General features: G+C 47.0%; 1 protein-coding gene across 1 annotated transcript in view; it reads right to left on the bottom strand.

Moving 5' to 3' along the window:
* PTBP1 (polypyrimidine tract binding protein 1) overlaps positions 1 to 22908 on the bottom strand; it is a 31176-nt gene extending 8268 nt beyond the window's left edge. The window contains exons 1-9 of the mRNA XM_054398472.1: positions 22876 to 22908; positions 18735 to 18765; positions 7124 to 7202; positions 5991 to 6163; positions 4713 to 4859; positions 3157 to 3327; positions 1984 to 2094; positions 1383 to 1557; positions 727 to 804 (exon numbers count right to left, since the gene is read on the bottom strand). Of these exons, the coding sequence (XP_054254447.1) occupies positions 727 to 804; positions 1383 to 1557; positions 1984 to 2094; positions 3157 to 3327; positions 4713 to 4859; positions 5991 to 6163; positions 7124 to 7202; positions 18735 to 18765; positions 22876 to 22883 (973 nt within the window). The 5' untranslated portion in view covers positions 22884 to 22908. The remainder of the gene's footprint in view (positions 1 to 726; positions 805 to 1382; positions 1558 to 1983; positions 2095 to 3156; positions 3328 to 4712; positions 4860 to 5990; positions 6164 to 7123; positions 7203 to 18734; positions 18766 to 22875) is intronic.
* Between the last annotated feature and the right edge of the window lie 54 nt (positions 22909 to 22962).

The raw sequence follows: 22962 nt of genomic DNA, 5'->3' as shown, positions 1-22962 counted from the left end.
CACCTCACTGCATTAGCCCTCCAAATGGCAGAGCTTTGGAGCTCAGGAGGTCAGTGAGATGGCTTCTGGAAGGCACCCTGGGTGTTTCCCCACCAGGACAGGATGTTTGAACAAAACAGCAACCTTCAAGGGGGTTTGATCTGCACTTGTTTGTCACAAGCAAGGAAATTCCAGGAGGTTACAAGAAAGTCAACACAGCCTGGGCTGCTGTGAGACAGAGCAGGAGCTGTTTAGTCTGGTACCCCAGTGGAAGGCTTTCACCTCAGACACTTGGGCTACTTCCCTCAGAGGCCACAATCTGTTACCTGCAGTGTGGCTGTAACAGCTTCAGGTTTAAACATCAGCTTTACTCAAAATATTTAGGAAAAAAAAAAATGGAGCAAGATTCCTTGCTTTTGACTGCATTTACAGCTGTCAGTGAGTTCCCAACCTCTTTAACCACAGCAAGAAATGGAAAAAAATTCTCTTCTCCATTCTCCAAATTTTAAACACTGCCTCTCCTATCCTTCTATTCCTATTTTCCTCTTCTCCCAGGGGGGTATCACCTAGCCAGAGGTGCCACAGCTGTACTGGTTAGGTACTGAAGCACCATTCCCTTCCACATCCAGATGCCAGGATTCAGAATTTACATGACTAACCCCAACAAAAATACCACCACTTAGCTTTAAACCACCAAGATGCTTCAATAGAAAGCCTATAAAAATTTCAACTTACGAAATACAGTACCTGCAGCCTGAGGAATTGCAAAGGTAGGAGGAAAGCCAGCTCCTGCATATGGAGAAGCAGAGATTATTCCTGGGGCACCTGGGAAAGATATGCACATCACACAAAGACACCCAAGAGCAAGAAAACTCTACACTTAGCTGGAAATGTCTTGATCTTCCTTCAACATAAGCATTTAGTTGAAAGCTAAATCCTAAAACATAAACAGCAATTCAAAAACGCCTCTAATTGCAAAACTGAGCTTCAAGAGATTTACAAAAACTCTTCCTCCTCCAACTCTGCTGTTCCCAAACAGCCCTTAGACTACAGCTGCTGTGCAGAACACAAGCTGGCTCTGCTCTGTAGAGTTTAAGTACAGGTTACACCACCCCAGATTATCACCGAGTGCACACTGCAGGCAGAACAGCAGATGGCACTCAAAGCACAGACAGCTGGAGAGCCTTCACCCGAAGGGAAAAGACCTTCCAAAGCAGCACCAAGCACCCACATCCGTGTGTTCCTACTACTACTCTGCATTCAGTAGTTCCCAGGTTTTCCTGGTTAGTCACACTGCATTCCAAGACTGTCTGACTCAACACAGTGGGGTCCCCCTTCCCTTCCCCAGCTGACACACCCAATGGTTACAGTTGTCCTGCTTACACTTCAACAAGAGTTCTCACCAAAAGCAGCTGCCATGGTCTGATCAAGGGAGGGGTGGCTATCCCCAGAAGGGAGGTCTGGCCGGGTGTAATCTCTGCTCTTATCATTATTGTATTTGACATTGAGGCTGGTGAGCTTCGAGAAATCGATGCGCAGCGTGCAGGAGGCATTGTAGATGTTCTGTCCATCCAGGGACTGCAAGGAAACAAACCCTCCTTCAACCCAAGGTGCACTCACACCCAGGACACCCCCAGTGGATCAAGCCAGAGGCCCCTCTGCACACAAGCAGGTCCTGCCCTTGAGACCAGCAGTGCCTTGCTTCACTCCTCAGCTCTGGGAGCTCCCTCATGGAATCATTTTAAGTTGAAGAGACATTTAAGAACGAGGTCCAATCTTCAACCTAAAGATCCTGGCAAAGCAGCCTCACATCTAACAAAAATGCATCTTCCAAGCGTGTAGACCTGCACAAACATTTTAAGTTACATTTTAACTCCACCCATCTGTGCTCTGCTACTAGGGATATGCTCTCCCCAAATCCCACCACCACCACACCTCCAAATGCTACTTTCTAACACTGATCTTAGATGAATAAAAGTTCAAGTAATTCAGGTGTTTACTCACCAGTTTGGCATGCTGAGCACTCACTGGGTCAGCATATTGTAACAGGGCCTGGAACTGGTTGTTCTTTGTGAATGTGATTATTTTCAAGACTGTCCCAAACTTGGAAAAAATCTGCAAGACAATGTTTGTAGATCTCAGCTCACCTCCAGCAAGACAACTCCACACTGACCTCCAGCATTAGAAGCAGAAAACACACAAGGTTATCCTTTACCTTGTTAGCTTTCCAACTCAAAAATGTTAAAGGTTTTAAAACTACACTCTGGGTGTTGTTTAACTTGCCTCAATGGCATCAGACTAGAAAAACATCAGGGGGAGTTGAAATGCCCCTGAACAAGGGGGGTTGGTTTTGTTCTGGATTCTTACCCAGGAAGATTCACATGCACCTTCACAACCTGGAACATCTCCAAGAATTTCAAGGACTCTTAAACACAGCCAAGCTTGCATTTTAAACATCAAGATTAAGTTAAGCAACCACAGCAGGAGCTTTCCAAACAGGCTGCTGCCCACAGGACTCTCAGACACTGCATGGTTTACCCCTAGCCCTCACACATAGGCAATGTGGCTTCTGCTAAACCCTACACAGAGCTGTGAGAGCTGTCCTGAGAGCATACATTTGTCCTCTGCATTGTAGCAGGCTGCAGTCCAATTAAAACAGAGCAGCAAAGTCTCTAGAATTAAGAGAATCATTTAGGCTGGAAAACAACTTTAAGATCAAGTCCAACCAGAGATACTAAAGCCTGGCCAGACTGGGATTGAAACCAAAGAATCTGGTGTAGGTATCTGGGTCATAGAAGAGGGGGCAATGGATATGAACTCCAGCACAGGAGGTTCCACCTCAACATGAGGAGGAACTTCTTCACTGTGAGGGTCACAGAGCCCTGGAACAGGCTGCCCAGAGAGGTCTCCTTCTCTGGAGCCTTTCAAGACCCATCTGGATGTGTTCCTGTATGACCTGTGCTGGATTCTCTGGTCCTGCTCAGACAGGGGGGGTTGGACTCTATCTTCAGAGGTCCCTTCCAACCCCTAACATCCTGTGAGCCTGTGATCACTACTTGAATTATACAGACACACACACACAAAAAAAAAAAAAAAAAAAATCACCACACACTGGTAGAACAAAGACATTGCAAATAATTTCCCATACTTCAAGGCCTTGTGGCAACATATTTTTACCTGATGCAGAACATCTAGAGTGACAGGATAGAAGAGATTCTCCACAATGATCCTCAGAACAGGGCTCTGGCCAGCCATCGCCATTCCTGCATCCACAGCAGCAGCAGGGGCTGCCAGGGCCAGGTTTCCAGCCTGGACAGAATTCACAGCTTGCAGAGCTGCCTGGGCACGCTGCAGAAGCAAAGATACCATGAGACCTACACTTCTGCTTGCAGAAACACAGCCAGCTTCTCTCAACTGGCTATCAGCAAACAATCTCAGTGAGCAGAACAAAGCAAGCTGCTGCTCCTTCCACTAGGGACATTTTAACAGTGCTAAATACCTGAGGGCTGGGGGTCAGGCTCTGCTCAGTTGCACCCTGGGATAGGACAAGGGGCAATGGATACCAACTACAGCACAGGAGGTTCCACCACCAGATGAGGAGGAATTTCTTCCCTGTGAGGGTCACAGAGCACTGAGACAGGCTCCCCAAAGGGGTTGTGGAGTCTCCTTCTCTGGAGACTTTCAAGCCCCACCTGGCTGCATTCCTGTGTGATCTGTGCTGGATTCTATGGTCCTGCTCTGGCAGGGGGGTTGGACTTGATCTTTGGAGGTTCCTTCCAAACCCTAACATCCTGTGATCCTGTAACACAGCCCAACCCAACCAGCCAAAACCCAAACTGAAGTATTTATGCTACTGCTGGAACCTTGCTCAACATCCACTGATGCAAAGTGATTTCTCTGTCTAAAGAAAAGGAAAAGCTGAGCTCTTTCAGGATGAACCATCTCCAGCATGCTAGAGGCTGATGGAATGGAGAGCTGAAGGTCCAGCTGCCACAGGGATGAGTGGAAGAGAGGACTCAAGGCTTTTCCCTCATGCACACAACACTGCTGTGTGCTAGGGGGTGCCTCTGTTAGATGAACTCAGCAGCACTGCACCTGCACAGCACCAGATGCTCTGATCAGAGAGTCTGAAAAGTGAGAGGAGGCAAACTGGACATCACTGGCAGCCTCCCTTGATAAGGGGGAAGAGGTAACTTCAACTTCTTCCCAGTGCTCCTGTCCTGAAAGGCTGCCAAGAGCAGCTGAACTGAGAATGGGAATTTTACCAGGTGTGGCACAGGAACTCTAGACAAGTCTTAGGCACTGCCATGTTGCAGTGCTGCCCTCCTCAGAGCTTATCAAGGGCAGACTGTGCTCCACTGCAGACACAGGGCTTGCCCCATCAGAGCTTCATTTTATAGAAACCTTTCAAATATTAGAAACAAAGGTCCTAGAGCAGCAAACCCAAGTGTCTAGCTGAGTGTGCAGTTACTGAAGGATGCTAAGCCACCCCTCCTCACCACCTCCTGTCTGCTCTACCCCTCCCCAGACACTGAAGCAGTTCAGCAGCTCATTTAATCTGCTGAAACTTTGGATAAAAATCTGTCACACCATATTCCATGGGCTGGTGTGCTCCATTCAGCACTTCAACAATTAAACTCAACCTCAGAAGCCTCTCAGGCTTACAGCAGCAGCAGGAGCTTGGACAGAGCTCTGTCCCTGCCACTAGTACAGCAAGGTAAAGGAGAACTAACTGCTTGGTTTGGAGAGTTGTCTGTCTTGAGCTCCTTGTGGTTGGAGAACTGGATGTAGATGGGTTGGCTGCGGAGGACTGGAGTGACAGTGGTGTAGTAGTTGACCATGGTGTTGGCTGACTCCTCTGTGATCATCTCTATGAAAGCCTGCACAGAAGTCAAACCCAACACGTGATCAGATGGGCTCACACCAGGAGACAGCAGCAACATTCAGCAGCAGCAGCATGACACAGTTGGGACCTTCAGGAGGAACGCTCCAGTTGAACTGCAACTGGATTGGGTTTCCATACCTGTATTTACATGCAAGCTTTTGGAGACAATGATTTAAGAACCAACTTGTACATAGAACTTGATCTACTTGGAGATGTCCCTGCTCACTGCAGGGGGGTTGGACAAGATGACCTTTGAGGGTCCCTTCCAACCAGATGCATTCTGTGGACAAATGAGAATCTTCATTGTCCAGACTGAGCTAATGCAAACGTTTGAGTCTCATTTTGACATCTCCTGGCTACATGTATTTAAGAAACCAGCAGAAGTATCTACAGGAAGCCAAAAAGTACACCAAATCATCCACATTCTCCACAATTATCTTAAGCAACTTCCCAGAGGTCTCTGCAGAGCAGTGAGCCCACTCACTGCCCATATCTTTGTGGTCTTCTCTACTTCAAACACACACGTCAGGGATTGCAGCAAGCCATTATCTTAAGGACTTGCACGTAAATGCCACCATGCAATACAGCAGAGGCACATTTCCATAATTAAGATTAAAGACAAAGTCTTTTAAGTGATGATTAAAGTTGCCTTGCTTTTTCACTCCTTAATTTGTTCAGACAATTTTAGTTACCAAATTAGTGCACACCACCTGCATTACCCAAGAGTGTTTCAAGCTTTACCCAGCTCATTTTGTTGTACCAGTAAAGGTGGCTTGACTATGCAAAGTTGTACTGGTGGTTACTCAACCAGCAGGCTGGCTTGAGTGAAAAAAAGGCCAACTCATGGCACTGCTGTCCAAATAATTCACCTGCTCTGTAATTTAACAACGAGGCATAATGCTCATTAGAAGTGACAACCTGTAATTATGGACTTAACTCCTTGCAATGCCTGAAAATAGTATTTTTAACAGCTCATGGGATAACCATGGAAAAGTAAAATCACAGCATGCAGAAGTCATTGGCTCCTAACACACAACAGTTGTTTAAACACCTTGGCTCTGGTTCACTGATGACAAGCTCGTCAAGTTTTTGACACCATCCCTGCCTTCAATTACAGAGACAATACCTGGTTTTTTCCTTTCAACATTAGAAGATTGGTGACCTTGCCAAAAGGTAAGCCCAAAGAAATGACCTCTGCCTCTGTGACATCACTGGGGAGCTTACGGACGTGGATTACTCGGGATGGGACCCCAGCACTTCGATTGTCGCCTTTGAATTTCTTGCTGTCGTTTCCATTAGCTGTGAAAAGCAAGAGAGTTACTGCTCAGTGGAGAGGGTTGGACAGAACATGGGAACGCTTCTGACATCCAGCTACTGCTCCTGATTACCCCGATTCCACAGTCTAATTCAACCAGGATCTGCAGACACGTGGTTTTGACTTTTCCTTCCAAGTCACACGACGTGACGCAGCCGAACGCCATAGCGATGAAAGCAACCCTCACCGTGGTCACTTCAGAACACCACCCACCCATGTCTACTTCGTGTAGGGCTGAGCCACTCATTCTAGAGTGCTGCTTTGTTCATTTTCACCTCCACTGGGCTTCTTTGCAATGTTTGAAGAGGACATCTTAAAGTGATATTAAATCAAATGTGAACCAAAACGTAATCAGCTGGATTATAGATATGGCAAAGACAGGAGCTGACACAGCCTGGCAGGGTGGCTGCAGGAGGAACACAAAGGGACTTGGAAGGACAACAGGAGCTTGGAGTAAGACAATTCAAGGCCATGACAAGCACAGAGGGCACAAATCTGGGCTGAGCACCCAAGGACAGTCTTGGGTGGGATTACTAACCTCAGCAGCAAACAACTACACAGAGCCAAAATAACTCTATGTGAAATCAACTGGTTCAAGTATAGCTCTTGATAGCAACCTTCATGTTCTCATTCTGTAAAAATCATTTAGCAACTGTTCTGCAGCAACTGGTTACAATCTAATAGCTTTTTAAAGAGGTTTATTATTCAGCCTGATCTAGTTGGAGATGTCCCTGCTCACTGCAAGGGGGTTGGACAAGATGACCTTTGAGGGTCACTTTCAACCCAATGCAATCTATGAATCTATTCAGCACAGTCCTGCAGAAGCCTAATAAGCACTAAAAGTAAAGTGATTTCAAAATAAAGTTTAAGTGGGGAAAACACAGACCTCCTCTGAGCATCTGCAATGCTTAGAAATTGCTATTCTTGTTCATAGGCAATATTACCTGCAGAAGAAGAGTTGCTGCTCATGATAAAAGGTCCGTTAGTAACACAAGTAGTGAAAAGCTCCTCAGATCCCCGCCGCTGGAAAAGAAAAGAGGAGAGGTAAACTGACAGCATTTTTAACTGAACTCAAGTACTCCTAAAGCAGAACAATTGAGATCAAGCTGGACAGAAGCTGAATAGAAGCATAAGGGAAAACATACTGACAGTGAGCAGTGAACCTCACCTCCATAAATTAAGCATAAGTGAGATCCAGTTTAGTAACTGAGTAGCGCTACTCAGTATCTCTTTCAGCTAAGCTGTGGGGATCTTAAGAGCTGGAGCACTGCTGAGCTGTCTGAAGTCACCAAGTACAGCAATGGCTTCAGACAGCCTCCTGTTGTATCCAACAGATTTCTGACTGCTCACAGCAGACAAGATTTTAGTTCTTTTTGATTAAGCTAAAAACTCTGGAGCTAAGTAGGAAGAGCAAAGCAGAGAGGCCTCCTGGCATTCCTCAGCAGCACCAAGACTATTTTTTACTGGGAGCTACCAAGAGAAAGGGAGTGTTAGGCAAAAGACAAGTTCTTAGAAGCTGGCCACAACTGTTAGTGTATAACTTGATAATTATGAACCAGAGATAGGAATTTCCAGCTACAAGCAGATGTAAATTTGAGAAACTGAGATCTGAAAGAAGTAGATCTCTTCCCCTCCTCACCACCCACCAAAAAAAAATAGGAGGCAGAACAGGAAAGTTAAGCTACTTCCAAATTTGACAGCAGAAATAGGACCATGCATAATAATTTGGATTGCAATACAAAGCAGTCTGATCACTGATGTTTTCTAGCCACAATCCCCAGAACAGCTCCTAGGACAATAGTACCAAAGCCTCAGCAAACACAAGGACAGAGAGGCATTCTGCAGCAGAGAAACCCGAGTAGCACAGCTCCAAAGTCTCTGTAATCCCATCCTCTTCTGCCCCTCACACTGGTCCTCCTACACAGAAGTCGACACAGCTTTGAAAACAAAAAGCTGAGAGTAGCCCAGTGTGCCCCAGGTCCTCTCATTTCCCTTACTGCAGCTTTGTGCCTTTCAGCTTTTATGGAGGAGGAAAAACATTTGACAAAAAATTCTAAACCAAGCTGGTCCTTAGAAGACCTCAAATCTCACTGCAAACTGCGAGCAAACAATCATACAAACCCAACACAAAAGCATTTTCCTCACTAGTTTCTATGTGGCTCTTACACAGATATGCCACACTAAAAACCTTTCATCAACACAAACAGGAGCAGAGCTCAACCCTGCCTGGCTGCCTCCCACCCAACTCAGACACACACACTCTGCTCCACGCTGGCCACCAGACACTCACCAACCCCCTCCCACCATGCCCTACATCTGGGAGCACCTGCAGAAACAGTATCTGGGCAACACCACAAGCTCCCTGCTCACCTCCCCCAGCACACAGCTCAGGAAAGTAGGTCACAGAGCCCCAGAACACTGAATTACAGACAGTTCTGGTTTTTTCTTTTCCCCCCCTCAAATCTTGAATTTCTTGTTTGACTACTCACTGCCAGCTCTTCAAAGACAGGCTCAAGTACTTTGATGTCCTGAATAGAAGAAATTAGGGCAGGTTCCCAAAACTGTCGTGTGCTGGTCACCTGCAAGCACTGCCCAGGTCCCACAAAGGCTGAGGGCACCCAACAAGGTCTCCTCCTTCTGACATAGTGCAGTAATTGGGAATAAGCCTTTTAACAGCTCTTCTAATTAGCATTGGGATTCCCAAGCAGAGTGAGAGGCAACTGGTCTGGGAGGCTGTTAGGCTGGGATCCCATCCTTTTGATGACTCAAAGTTGTGCATCATTCCAAGGCTAAAATCCCACCAATTTGCTGTACCAACACTGCTGTGCCTGAGCTGCTGGGAACACCACAAGTACAACTTCACTTTGTGTCAACTGGACTGCAGCTGGCAGCTATGGACAAGAACCAAACAGCCCCAGTGACAGAGGCAAACATTTACTGGCCTCACCAGACCCCTTGCATTGATTTTTTTGGAGGATGCTCTTCACTAACAGCTTGGAAACTCCTGATGATCCCCAACATTGGCACCCCTGTGCAGACTCAGGCAGCCCATGCAATCCATCATGGAAACACCAGAACAAGCCACTCGTGTTAGGAAACTAAAAACTGGGGAAAAAAAAAATGACATTTATACTGTTATGGAGAAGAGTTTAAAATTCCCCAGATTGAATTTTCCTAATGGCTTGTTTAAAATAAACATTTTCTCGCATATTTGAGAATTTATTTGCAGGGCACTTGAACAAGGAATGCTCACTGCTGCTGCTTTCCACATGTCCCTGTTGCTTTAATGAAAGAGCAATCTCCAATCCACTCCCTTCTTATCTTGGAGACGGCTAGCTGCCCGCTGAGACCAGAGCCAGGAGGCAGAGGGGGACGATTGTTTGACATCAAAAGCAGCAGCAGGCAATTTGTAAGCTTCCCAGCTGGAAGCATGTGCAAACTAAGAAGGAAGATTGCAGCAGTTGGAAAATTGCAATTATTCCCAGGTCTTTTCTCCACACAGGGAAGTTTACAGATGTGGGATTGTGCTGCGCAGACCAAAATTATTCCTCACAGGCTCCTTTTGAAAGAAGGGGTTTTAGGGTGCACTCCTACGAGCAGCACACCTAACACATGGTGCTGACACCCTGCCAGGGGTAGGGGCGCTGCTGGCACAGTCCCCACAGCAGCAGGAGTTTCCATCAACAAAAACTTTTCACCAGCATTTGTTTTTCCTCCTGCTTTTGCTGCTGGAGCTGATCTCCACAAGAGATCATAGAATGGTTTGGCTTGGAAAGGACCTTCAATATCAACTAGTTCCAACCCCCCTGCCATGGGCAGGGACACCTCCCACCAGCGCAGGTTGCTCAAGGCCTCATCCAAGCTGGCCTTGAACACTTCCATGGAGGGGGCACCTTGTTCCAGTGTCTCACCACCCTCACTGTAAATTTCTTCCTAATCTCCAGTCACAATCTCTGCTCTTCCAGCTCAAAGCCTTGCTCCTTGTCCTAGCACTGCAAGCCTTTGCAAAAAGATGCCTACTGCTGGCTGCTCTTTGGGGTGAACCAAAAAGGCACAGAGAAAACCAGCAAGTCCCAAATCCACACTCCTATGGGAAGCTCCAAGAGAAGCCTCTAGCAGCTGCCTGTCCTTACACCATCAGCTCTTCTCAGGCTCTAATGCACAGAAAAAGACACATTAGAAGCTATTAATAAGCCTCACAACCATGTAGAGGTTCAAATGCTCTACACCCAGTACCCAATTCAGCAGGGTCAGAGGAACCAAAGGAGGCCAGGTTGTTCAAAAAAGTTTAGAAGAGTTTCCCACCAACAGCATATCCAGTGGGTATTCTGAATTATACTGGAAAAGCCAGTAGAAAATATAATACTTCAGAATGAATAGCTTATTTAAGTTTAAAGAAACCCAGTAAAGGGCTGTGTGGGTGCTCAGTGCTTGCCAGCAACACTCCACAACACCACTTTTTTACCTCCTTGTAGGTGTTCAAGACCAGGTTGGATAGGACCTTGAGCAACCCTGGTCTAATAGGAGGTGTCCCTGCCCACGGGGGGGCAGGGGGGGTGGAACTGGATGATCTTTAAGGTCCCTTCCAATCCAAACCATTCAGTGATCCTGTGATTCATTAGGGGCAGGCCCAGCTGCACAGGGCTTTGCTCAAACCACAGCCTCTTCAGATCCAGAGTTCAGGTCCCTGCTCACAAGAGGCATTAATTCCTGGTGACATTTGTGTCTAGCTAATTCTTTTGCAGCTGGTATTTTTATGACCAGATCAGCAGAAGCCAAAGATTGCTGGCAATAACACTGGTCTACAAAAAACTTTTCATCTGAACTAACAAACCTCCTCTTCCTGTTTACAGCAAGCACAGGCCACTGAAGTTCCATCATGTGATCTCACCCAAACCAGGATGAGGTGTTCCACCACCAGCTTCACCTCTGTACACAGGCTGCTACCAGGTAAAGCATGACCTGGGAGTGTTGCTATGGCAGCAGCCTTCCTTTGTCTGCCTGGCTCTTGGTTACAGCAGCTCTGCTGCTCCAGCTGCATTAACTGATTCCAACAGCCATGTGCTCCTGCTCTCCACACTTCAGTCAACAAGCTGCTGTCAATTCACAGCAAAACTAGAAATTGTCTCACTGGCACTAGGATTTTAACTTCACCATACTTTGGGATGAAGCAAGGGATCATCTCAGCATCTATCAGCACACCTCCAAGTATCAATGAATCATTAAGGTTGGAAAAGACCTCTAAGATGAAGTCCAATCTTCTACCCAACACCTCCATAACCACAAGGCCATGTCCTGAAGTGCCACATCTTGTTTTTCTGAACACCTCCAGGAATGGACTCCACCACCTCCCTGGGCAGCCCGTTCCAGCACCTGACCAAGTATTACAGAAATTCTCAGCTGCCCTGTATAATCCTTTATCTACTTAGGATCCAGTCAGTTCTAAATGGATGGCAATAATCAACTGCATTCTGCCTGTGCAAAAGGCTAGAAACAAAATACCCTGAAAAAACCACAAAAACATTCATCTCAAGACAAACTGGTAATATTAATCAGCTTCCAGAAAGCAACAATTTACAGGCAGAAAGCAAAATTAAAGCAACAGCAAGACAGGGAATATGGGAAGGACAAGGATGAGGACTAGGGAAATCAGCAAGCTTTGGACTAGTCTACAAAACCCTCCATTCCCCCATCTCACTGAGGAACTCCTACACATCTGCAGCGTTCTCTGCCTTTGGAGACAGAGCACCTTATACTACTCAATGAGTAACCTTAAGACTAAGGATTGCAGTAGCCCTCCTTGTGAGGGAAGAGGTAGAATCAGAAGGCCAACATGCACCAGCAAGTACCAGAGATGCACCTGGAAACCCTCCTCTGAAAGCAAACCACAAGAGATCTGGGCTGTCAGAAGCCCTTGGTCTTCAGATAAAGCCCCTGGCCAGGACATGCAAGCATCCCCCTTCTGCTAATTCACTTTCCCAACATTTGTCAGGAATTTGGACCCACTAAAAGGCCACTATGGTATTCTGTAGACAAAGTGACAGAGAAATCATTGAGAAGCTCACAGAAACTCCGATCAAAGCAGCATAGACAGGAGTGCCTCTGAGGCACGCATGCTTCAAGGGTTACATGTGAGGTCATCCCAGAGGAGCAGAAGAATGTTCTGATACTTCAGTTCACAGCTCAAATCACTGTGAAGACACTAAGCAAAATCCAGTCTGATGACATCATCATTCACACATGCTACATTCCAGCTTTTTTGCTGAGAGATTCAAGAGGGATGAACTAAATTTAAACTAAGAAGGATGCCATGGTTTTCCTTTGTCTTCCACAAAAGATTCAACTCCAGCAGGGATCTCCCATGTTACCTCCATGTTCCACTTTCTTCCTCCTCCTGCCTCCAGCTCCCTGCGATCATTTAAAGGTAGAGCAGCGGGGGGAAAAAAATGGCAATCTGGGTCACAAAGAAATGCCAAGGTGAAAACACCTCTGCAGGACACAACTACCTCCTCCATCAGGCCTAGTAAAAGTGGGAAGATCAAGACCTTGAGGTGTGCTGCCTCCAAGGTGACTGCCAGGCACAGGGTGACACTGCTGTCCCACCAGGTTGGAAGCAGCAGCCACAAGCTGAGTATCACTCACTCTCTCTGTGCTATCCCCTTGAAGACAAAATTTATCATCTGATCAGAAGCAAAAGTGAGGAGAGAGAAATAAATTTAAGTTTCCCAAATTGCTCCTTGTTCTCCTGGGTCATTTATCTGCACATTAGATGGACACATTGAATCTTGAGGGGAGGCACTGGTCTGGCTGGCTCAGTATGCATGTTTTAGGCTATGATTTGTTCAGCTGGGGGCAGCCAACACCATCCCATTCAGGGCTTTAATTCACTGGTGAAGATTTAAATCAAAGTCTTTACAAAAGAGCCAGCACAGTAAACTTCCCACTAAGGCTCAGGGTGGCATCATGGACACACACACATTTTCAGCATCTTTAAAACCAGGTTAGCTGGTCAGAGCATTGCAAAGAAATCAGTGCTGAGGAAGACTGACTGCCACATGAACACACAGTAACACAGGCACTGCCTCAAGGGCTGGTATCGTTTCTACTGCACGCAGACAGGTTTCTGAGTTCCTAGAGACATGAGAAACTTAAGCATTGCATTGGAGGATGGGGTCAGACTTTTCTTAGTGGTGCCCAGGGACAACAGGCACAAACACGAGCATAAACAGTTCCATCTGAACATGAGGAGGAACTTCTTTAAGGGTGACAGAGCACTGAAACAGGCTGCCCAGAGAGGTGAGGGAGTATCCCTCTCTGGAGACATTCAAACCCCACCTGGACATGTTCATGCCTGTGTGACCTTCTCTATGTGACCCTGCCTTGGCATGGGGGTTGGACTTCATCTCCAGAGGTCCCTTCCAACTCCTACCATTCTCTGATTAAAACAATGGCTCCTGAGATTTTGCAATAATCAGGAGCTCAAGCACACACCAGCTCCAGCACAGAGCCGGATCTGCAGCCCACTCGTCTCACCAGCCCCTCCCTGGCTTTTCTCCCTTGGTCTTTGCTACTATGGAGACAGCCTGTGAAACAAACCTGCCCTTTGAGCAAATAGAAGGTGTGGCCACGTTAAATAGCCCAAAACGCCTCAACTCGCAGCAGCAGTAATGCAGTCATTCTGGCTTTGTAGGACAGCACACACCCAAGCTTTATGATAGACTGCTCCGAGTTGGAGCTTAACCAGTAGACAACCTTGAGCTTCTAAACTCATTGAAGCAGAGCAGACAGGGCCTCGGTGAAGCTCCAAATACAATCAGCAAGAAATCCTGCTGGATGAGTCACTTTGGGAACCTATCAGAGAACACTTTGTGCCCCAATCTGTAAAAAGGGTAAATCAAACAGGCAGGTTTCAGAAGGAACTCCACACTAATTCAATCTCCTCTAAATTGCAGTTGTGTAATAATTACAATCTGCTTTGGCAAACACCAAGCAATCACCACACTGGGATTACCAAAACACACTTGCTGAACTAAGCACAGCGTTCAGCACGTTTTCACATCAAGCCTGGAAGACAGCTACACCAGAGCCACCCAGTTAGGACCTCAAATAATTCTCTTCTCACTAGTGGGTGCTACATTTTGTCATCTAAAACTTCAGCACTTTCTAGTCTGACAATACCTGAAGTAGAGTGCGGTGACTCCAACACCAGAATCCATACCTACACTTGTGTGATTGAAAAAAAGTTGAATTAATGTGTGTTAAATATTTTTCTGGGATTTTTAATCTTTTAACCTTGGCTGACTTTTCTACAACCATATTATTAACTGATTATATGCTGTAAAGCATTAAAAAGGAGTCACAGCTTGTTCCTTTTCCAACTGAAGCGATTTCAGGCAGCTTCCATAGAAAAAAATATGGTTTGGAAGTGATGAAGAAACTGTTTTAGGCAGCTCTAGCAGCCGAGAAGCCTGTGGCAGCATCTCACTTGGCACCAGAGCTTCAACAAACAGCTCACAGTGCTGTTCAACTTACTACAAACGGTAAGCAGCATTGGGAATCCTCACAGAGGGCCTGTCAGTGAGGGAGAGGCATCCCTGAGCTGCATACCCAGGTACACAAACCCTGTGAGCAACACCAACAGAGCAGATGGAGCTGCCCACCAAACCCAGCCAGCAACACACCACCCATGCCCCTCACTACATGCGGCTGACATGTGTGATCACGTCTGTTAGAGAGGCCACAAGAGCCAGCTTGTTGCAGCCTCTAACTAAAGCCATAGGAGGGGACTGGAATTTCCTCACAACATTCTTGGCCTGCTGCCTGAAGCCATAATTACTGTTCCCATGGCAAGGATCCTGGCTTGATCACAAATCACTTCTATGCAGTCAGCCTGTACCACACTCCAGCAAACCCTGGTTTTAAAAATTAACTTCTCCAATGCCACAGAAGCAATATGCTTTGTTCCTGGAAGCATAACCTCTGGAGAAGAGCTCAGCTTCTCCAGGAAACTACAAAACTATTCAGCACCTAAACTGTTCTGAGCCTATTTTGACCACTGAACTGCAATTTCACTTAGAGAATAATGCCAGAAAGTTCATACTTGTTCTAGTCAGTCCTGCTCAGGGCCCATTAGAGCCTGAAGAGACAGTGATATCAAGGCAAATTAAAGAAAGGAGATAGTGATCTTGATCAAAACACTTAAGAGGTCAGAGCCAGTACCTCAGAGTTCAATACAGTGCCTCCATCCTAAGGCCATACTTCCTTCCTTTTCAGACAGCAAAACTAAGTTTAAATCATGTGTTTCTCATCTGCAGGGCATTCCAAAGGCTGTGCATCAAGAGCTCCAGACCAGAACTGTAGTTAGCAAGCTTCCGAAACAAATTCACACACTTTAAACCCAAGACCTGAAGGACAAGGCTAAAAACGAAGCCCAGGAATGGCTCCTGCAATTACCAACCTGATGACCAGCAAGACCATCAGGCATAAGAGTGCTCAGCCAGTAAACCCTGAGAACAGAACCCGAATACAAGCAAACCCTCAGAAGGATTAATAGAAAGAAGCATGAGCACCCTAAGGATGTGAGAAAATGCTAAAAAAGTGCCAGCACCCTGCCCTTTAAAACAATGAAGCAGAGCAAACTGGAATGTGGCTTCACAGATTCCTCAATTCCACAGTTAAACTTAGCAACCAGGAGCACTTACAACAAGCAGACAACCAAGAGGCCGCCCTGAGTTACCTCTGACAATTTGCTCAGCAGTGTTCCAAGTTGCAGACCCTTGCCCTGCTTGTCAGAGGATTCTCCAATGTTAGGACATTCCAGTCATGAATGCAGATCATCAAAAAGGCTGATTGGGGTCTTAGGAACACATCTACAGTACCACAAGACCTGACAGCATTTGGGGATTGCCATCTTCTAACACCTTCAACTCAGCAGAGCATCATTCCTGCCTTCTTGGTACACAAGAATTCCCAAGTTCACACCTCAGGTTAAAAAATTTTCCAGCTCAAATTTCCCTGTCTCATTTAGAAGCTCAGCCAGCAAGCTCTCAGAAAGGACTGCTTTGCTCTAATGTTCAATCTCCACTTGAATCCTGTGTCTATGAACACAGTTTATAAAGCCACCAGATGACAAATCTGCAGTTCCACAACATCATTTTAAGTTATCAAACAATTACAGAACATCTGCTTCTGAAGGAGGGGATCACTTAATCCTTGAGGCAATTTCAGTGATGCCCCAGGGCTCACAGAAATGCTGATGGATGAACAGAGCTCTATCAGTGGCATTAGTTCAGCCAAGACAACCCTGAACAGCTTCTGTGATGATACAGAAGCCTCCTTCTGCAGTCCCAGCAAACCCAAGGAGTGTGGACTGAAGTGGAGTCTCAGAAGAGCTGCAGTTGATGAGGTTTTACATGACCACAGAGAGAGGTTTAAGAAACAACTGATCAATCATTTGGTTGCACAGCTTTTTGAAATGGAGATGCCTGCACCTCTCTCCCTGCAGAAGCCCTGCAGCCAGAGGAGCTTAAGCAGCACTGAAGCAGCAGAGCATGGGGAAGCTGCCTGAGGAAGCTGTCTGGACACAGCTGACCTGCACACAGCCACGTAGAGGATGAGGCACAAGAGAAGCCTTTGCTTTGCTCCCAGCTGTGCACAAACAGGATTCTAACTTACCTAAGCAAATCCAAGACATGACTAACATCTTACACCACAGCATTCAAGCACGTCCCCTCTATTGCATGATCTACACTGCAACATGCAATGAGTTCATCAGGTAACACTGCTGAGGCAAAAAAATTTAAAACTTACCTTTATCAAGATGATTCAACTTTCTGTTTCTGCCACTCTAAGTTTTGATTCAACTTTCTCAAAACCTGCCCTATCTGACTCGATAAGAAAACTCATTTTTGGTGCATGCATTTGTCTCCCCACCCCAATGCACAAGCAGCACAATCCTGGTCACACAGTTCTGGACTGGCAGGAACAAAAGCACTCTGATGGGGCTTCTCCCAGTCCTCATTTTAGTCATCAGACTGTGCTGTTCTAGGGCCTGAAATGAACCCTCAGACAGGGGGGAGGATGAGGCACACAGTACCACATCCTGCAGCTTCTCAACATTCAGCAGGAGGACTGCAATTACAGCTTCAGGAGCTTCCTGGTCAAATTTAGTTAACATAAAAACGATTCTTAAAGCTGCAGGAAAGCTAAAGAGGCAAACTGCACATTGTTAAAACCAGCAGAAGGAAGTGGAAGATGTTGTATCCAACTGCTCTGCTGTGGTCATGCAATGACTTAGTCCACCTTTTACACTGGCTATAAACTATTAACCAGCCTTACTCCACTCCACCCTTCTTCCTCCTCTGATGGCAAATTGAATTCTTTGCAGCTGATTTGTGTTCTCAACCAGCAGCAGACACTAGCACAGCACTATGATCAATTCAAGTTTCAGTCTCACATGAGGAAAAAAAAAGCAACCTTCCCCCTCCAGCTATTAAATAGAGCCCCTTCATGCATTTGTTTCTCAGAAGCCCTACAGCACCAAACACTTTAGTGTTTCACAGCCTGATTTTATTACTTGCAATCCAAAAAAGAAAAAGTGCAGATCAGCAGCAAATTCTTTCCAAAGCTCCTGCTTCACTTCAGCAGAGTTAAGAGAGCTCACACTACACAGGCTCAAGCTCTACTTCAAACTAGTCCTACAGACTCAGCATCACTTCCAGCTGCCACACAACTCCTCCTCAATCTGCAAGATGCTAACACACAACTCAGGCCCCTGAACAAAACTGTGGGAACCACTGCTTCGAGGGCCAACACTCACACAAGGTACCATCTCACCACAAGAGCTCACAGGGCTGAACTTACTGCAATCCTGATCCTGGAGCATTAGCTAAGGTGTTCACAAAGTCAAATTAAAGCCTTTCACACAGGAAGGGGTGCTGCTCTATCCTCTACCTTCCTGTTGGGCATTTGGCAGCAGCCAGAGTTACTCCTGCAAGGACAGCAGCCCTAGTACCACTCAGATAAGGAGGCTTCTGTCAGCACTTCGAGTTTCAGGGCTAAGTCTGCACTTTCAAAACCTGAGACTAAAAGAGTAAAGGTCATATTTACTGTACTTGCCAGAGATAAAAATCCACAGCTAAACACTCTTCTCTTTGTTTGTGTGGCAGAAGGATTTTTTTGACATAACTGAACAGGAATTCACATAAACAAAGGAAATAAGAGTTCTCAGAAGAAAACAGACCAGTTTCTCCATGGAGAAGCATTGTCTAGCACACAGGTAACAAGCATGGCTGGACACTTGAGTAGAGGAAAGGGCTGTTTCTAAATGCAATAAAGTTCTGACAGTTGATAATCAATGTCCAAATGTCAAGAGCTCAATGCCGAGCCATAATAAAAAGTTTTAAAAGCATATGGAACTAAATTATCTTCTGGTCAAAACCAATCTACATGGTACCAGAAATAACCTTTTAAAGCTGAAGGTCTACATTTGGTGAGGCTAAAACTAGGTCAGATGCTGAGCAGTGTAAAAAGAGAGAAAAAGTGAGAAGTGCCTACCTTTGTACCAACTGTTATATCTTGGACAATGCTGTAGAAAAAAGAAAGAAAAGGATTAAAAAAGTTAGATAGGTTTGCCACAAATATCCAGCATAGTTTACAGTAGTAAGAAAAAAAGCAAGTCAAAGTGCACAGTTGTCTTTGCAAGTGAGCCAAGGACAGTTTATACAAAGAAAAATTATTAGATGGTGATGGTGGAGACCCAAGACCCAGCAGTGCCAGAAAACCACAGCTCTTCCACTGCCTACAGTGGAGCTTCTTCCTCTTGTGAAAGTACCACAGCAGGGCTAAGACCAAAAGCCCAGATCTAGCCCAGCATTCCTCATGGGAATGCAACCTGATGCAAACACCACCTCTGACTAAGCCAAGAGCAGGAGTGTCAAGAGTCAGCTCCATCACCAAACAGTCACTTCTAGAGTTCTTAACCTCCTGTCCCAAGGAGCATCCTCTGCTAGGCTGGAAAGATGCAGTTCTAGGGAAACCTCGACATCAGTAAGGAGATGCTGATGCTGGAGCTCCAGTGGTGCTATAGAGAGCTCACCACACCTCTTGGCTGCTCAGCCAAGCTGAGCCAGTGCCAGGCTTACAGCAGCCCCAAGCCATGCTACAACCACTGGAGCCAGCCCAGAGCAGGGCATGGGGAGTGCAGAGAGCAGGGAAGAGGTTCAGGCAGCTCCCAGACTGGGGTATGCCTGTCCACAAGATTCCTCCAAGTCTTTCCTACTTCAAAAAAACCCACTTATTTTTCCCTAACACAGGATTGAAAGAAAACACATTTATTAAATTCCACCATAATATTCTTAAACCTCCTAAAATGAGACTTCCTGATTAACCAGCATGAAAAGCAGCATTAGCTGCACCTCAAGCATGGCAGCTCTCAGCAGCAGCAAGCATTACACACCACAACACACAGCCACTTGGAACAGCTTCTTTTAGCTATGGGATCAGAAGGACTTGCCCACACCTTCCATGTGGTACCTGGGTAATCTCCCAGGGTATTACTGCACCTACACATTACTCTTGCAGGAGAGCTCAACACAGTCTAATCACTTCAGTTACAGCCCTGCTCTAAAGCAGCATCACAAAACTGAGATCAGAAATGATTTTAGGTGGATGGATCCACAGCCATCGCCTGTTCCAACTCCAATCTTTCAGAGAGCTGACCACAACCCCAGGGTACAGGATCCCAAAGCATCTGGGCTGATAGACCTGCAGCATCTCTAAGGAAATGTGGCAGAGAAACAGAAGGCAGGGCAGACATTCCTCACCCAGCACTGTGAAATCTGTGAGGCACTGAAGAACAATTCTACAGTGATTTAATGCTGGAGAACTCACTCACTACTTTCTTCACTCCCTCCCCTCCTGCAACACCACCTCGCTTTTCACGGAATTAAATACTGCCCAATCTTATGAAGTCATTCGTGTTTCCCCAGCTCCATCTTAAACCATACCACAAGTACAGGCCAGCTCAGCTCCTCATACTTCCTCCTCAAAGCCAAGCTGCCATGTCATCATAACCCAGCACTTCCAGCAGGAGTTGCAGTCCGACCCAATGGCTGCTGCCAGGAAGCCACGCGAGAGCTTCTGAACCACTTCAAGGAGGCTCTCTGTAGGAGCACGCTGGGCTCACAATCCCCCAGTGCCTGCTCACCAAGACAGATGGGTTCTTGCTGCACCTTGAGGGCCAGCAGTAATGAACTAATTGAACCCATCTGCACAGATCAGTTTAAAGGACCATAATCAATCTATTAGAGCTGCTGGAGAGGCTAGGAGCACACAAATACCGACGGTAACCCAGTCAATTTCAGAAGCTTAAAAGCTCTTTCTTTCCAGCAAAGCATAAGAATAGGGAATCTCCCAAGTTTCCCAAGCTATCGAACTTACCCCAGAGCATTTTCTCTCACTTCCTGTTCCTCTTGTGGGCCTCACACACAGGAAATGTTTTACATAAAGTAGCCTTAACAGGGGGAGGATAGTATTTAAAAATCATCTTGGAGGAAAAGCTGTTTTGTTTGCAAAGAACTATCGATCCCTGGCATGTTGTTGTAACCCATCTGGTAACAAAACACCACATGAAACAAGCACCAACAGTATTGAAGAATGTTTATTCCAGAAACGTGCAATATACTCCCACATTCACACACCCCCTCCACACCTCAATTTAGCACATCTTAAGCTTGATTCTCTTCTACATCAACCTTCAGCAGAGGATTAAAACTTTGCTTATTTTCAGAAATCCAGGCAGGGAAGCCCTTCATTAAAAAAACGAAGTTTTAAATGGGATGGGAGAATTCCTATGCAATACAAAAAAATATGCAGCATCCAGTCAAGCCTCTAGGTCATGTTCCAAAGCAGTTATTTCCCATCTGAACTCCTCATGTGCTTTAAACAAAGCCACTTATTCAAACGGGGTCATTTGAAAAGCACAGCTCCGTATCGCTTTAGGTTGAAGCAAGACAGCAGCAGCCTGTGGCCAGCGAGGCAAAAAACAGGGAAAAAAAAATATCCGTCCTCAGAAGCGGCTTTCAAAGCTTCATCTCGGAGGCAGCTTTCACAGGGCAGAGATCTTCCAAAAGTACGGGATAATTAAGACTCACCTTCGATTTGTACATTCAAAGAGCTCTTTTCACACACAGCAAATGAGCTTTCCTGGGAACTACCACGAAGACAGCTGATAAACTGATTTTTGCCTGTTCTTAGATGCTGAAGGTTTTTTTCTTTTTAAATATCATTCAACAGGAGGACCAAACTTAAGCAGAACAACCTGAACTGCAAAACTTAAGTGTGAAAAAAAAAAGCGATTTTCATGGTTTGTGTTTTTTTTTTTTCCAGATGAAAATACTTTGACGCCACTTTTTCAGCGTGTAAAGGAAAAAAAAAACCCTCAAACACGTGACTACGCCTAATTCTCACCAGACCACTGTTCGGAGGCAAGAAGCGAGGAGGCACTAATTTGGGCTTCCAGTATTTAAGGCTCTGGGAAAACAAACTGCTTACTCTGAGGCCTTAAAGAGATAGTTTAACTACCGCGTTCTAGAACAAACAAAAAAAAGGCAAGCTCATTAAGAAAAACACGCCGTAAATAAGAAGAGAAACACGGAGACCTCGTTTCGTGATAAAAGATCAGTTTTAAAGCAAACGCTCCTGAAGTGAGGCACCAGATTGCAGGCGGTGATTAAAGAACACAAAAAAAAAAAAAAACACCAAAAAAACAAACCAGCGTTGCCCAAGATGCGAAAGCTGGGGCTCGAGAAAACCTACACGAGTCAGTCACGGTGGAAAGTTTGGTCTCGAAGGAGTTCTGAGGTGGACAATGGAAAAGAGGAGGGAGCCCGAGAGCAGCTCTGCCCCTCGGCTGCAGCTCTACCTACGGCTCCCAGGTAAAGCTGCAAATAGAAACCCTGCGAGCCGCCGCCGCTCCCTTAACGCTGCGACGAAACTTGTGCGGAGCCAGAAACTACTCACAAAAGAAAATCCACCGAGAAACTCCCCCCCCCGCCCCCGGCTTGCGAAAGCGCCAGACAATAGGAGCAGGCCCCGCCGTGAGTCACCGCCGGCCCCGCTGCCCTCCCCCCCGCTGGCCAGGTGCGCCAGCTCCCGGCACCCCGCACCGCTCCCTGCGGGACCGAGCGGCCCCCCGCCCACGCCGTGATCGCAACGGGCCGGGTCCCCCCCCCAGCTCCGTGCCCAGCCCTATGGGGCGGGCGCGGCCTCCCCTCGGGACCCCTCCTCCCGGTACGAGGCGGCTGCCCCCAACAGGGCGCGAGCACGAGGTGGCGGCGGGAGCGCGCGGCCGACGGTTCGCACGAGGCGCCGCGTCGGGGCGGCGGCCGCGGAACGGGGCTGCCCCCCGCTCCCCTCCCCACCCTGCCGCCGTGAGGGACTCCGGGAGTGCGGTCCGCACAGGAGACCCCTCACCCGCCCAGGCGCCCCCTCCCCTTCTACTCTCGCCTCAGCCGGGCGGCCCGGCCGCACCCTCAGTGTTCCCCCTCCTCAGGTAACGCCCCAGCTCCCGGCGCGGGTCCCACACCTCGGCCGCTTCTCCCCTTTCCGCCGCACCCCGAGAAGGGTCCGGCAGCGCTGCTGGCCGGTCCCCGGCACGGTGCCGCCCGTGCCGAGGCCCGTGTCGGCGGGGACTCACCCGTCCATTGCACACAGAGGAGACCCGTCGGGAACGGAGTGGAGGCGCCGGAATAGCAGGAACGGACCCAACCGCTCCGTGTTATAG

The sequence above is a fragment of the Indicator indicator genome, unplaced genomic scaffold, assembly GCF_027791375.1.
Source record: "Indicator indicator isolate 239-I01 unplaced genomic scaffold, UM_Iind_1.1 iindUn_scaffold_54, whole genome shotgun sequence".
Taxonomy (NCBI): domain Eukaryota; kingdom Metazoa; phylum Chordata; class Aves; order Piciformes; family Indicatoridae; genus Indicator; species Indicator indicator.
This window is presented reverse-complemented; position numbering and strand designations above follow the sequence as displayed.